Source organism: Penaeus monodon, chromosome 15 (genome assembly GCF_015228065.2).
Source record: "Penaeus monodon isolate SGIC_2016 chromosome 15, NSTDA_Pmon_1, whole genome shotgun sequence".
Lineage (NCBI taxonomy): Eukaryota > Metazoa > Arthropoda > Malacostraca > Decapoda > Penaeidae > Penaeus > Penaeus monodon.
This window is the reverse complement of record NC_051400.1, coordinates 1358527-1359287: the sequence shown is the minus strand read 5'-3', so window position 1 is coordinate 1359287 and position 761 is coordinate 1358527. Positions and strand designations below refer to the sequence as shown.

The 761-nt window shown below is 37.6% G+C and overlaps 1 protein-coding gene across 1 annotated transcript in view; it reads left to right on the top strand.

Moving 5' to 3' along the window:
- Positions 1-761, top strand: part of LOC119581619 (AP-1 complex subunit sigma-2-like) — a gene marked incomplete in the record, with an annotated part of 18906 nt that overhangs the window by 17054 nt on the left and 1091 nt on the right. Inside the window, 1 exon segment of the mRNA XM_037929738.1 lies at positions 71-761. Coding sequence (XP_037785666.1) covers positions 71-115 — 45 coding nt within the window.

Genomic DNA, 761 nt, shown 5'->3' with positions numbered 1-761 from the left:
GCCTGTCTTAAGATAACTGGGAGTCAATAAGTTAAGATCAGTTATTGCTAATGTCCTATTTTCTTTCAAGGACGAGGCTGTGGAAGGAGCCCTCCGCGAGATTGGGCTGTACTAGCTTGTCCAGAGTGATACTCCTGCAACTTTCCCTTTTCCCTCATCCCCATTCATGTGTCCACCCATGCAACCCATTTAAGATATAAAGACTCTAGTACTGAATTTAACCACCAGTGTCATATGTTCATGGTGATGCTGTTTTTTTGTTTTGTTTTTTTTCCTTTCTATCTATCATTTTAGTGAACAGAGGGCAGGTTGTGAATCTTCATCATGACAAAGATGCGAATTAGTGACTAGTAATGAGCTTTTGATAGTGTTGAGGGTAATGTTTTCAGTATTGTAAAGCTTACTTATCCACAGTAGTGGAAATGAAGTATTTTTGTTGGATGTAATGAACCATCATTATAACAAATGGGATCAATTTGAACCTATATTTTGAAAAAGACTATTCCCAGAGATCCACAGTAGCACTTATGTAGGTGATGGCCACAATCGTTATATCCATGGTCACTTTTCTCCTTGTTTTGTGTAAATGGGTGTGACTATATGTAAGGATGTTAGTATGAGTGTTGTATGCCACTGCCCCAGGTCATGATATTTAGGACTTCAGTTTTAACTGAGCCGTGTTTCAGTGTCCCAATAAGTTTATATTATTTTGGTGCTACTTTGTTGTTGTCATGTTATATCATTATCAATTTGATACAGCT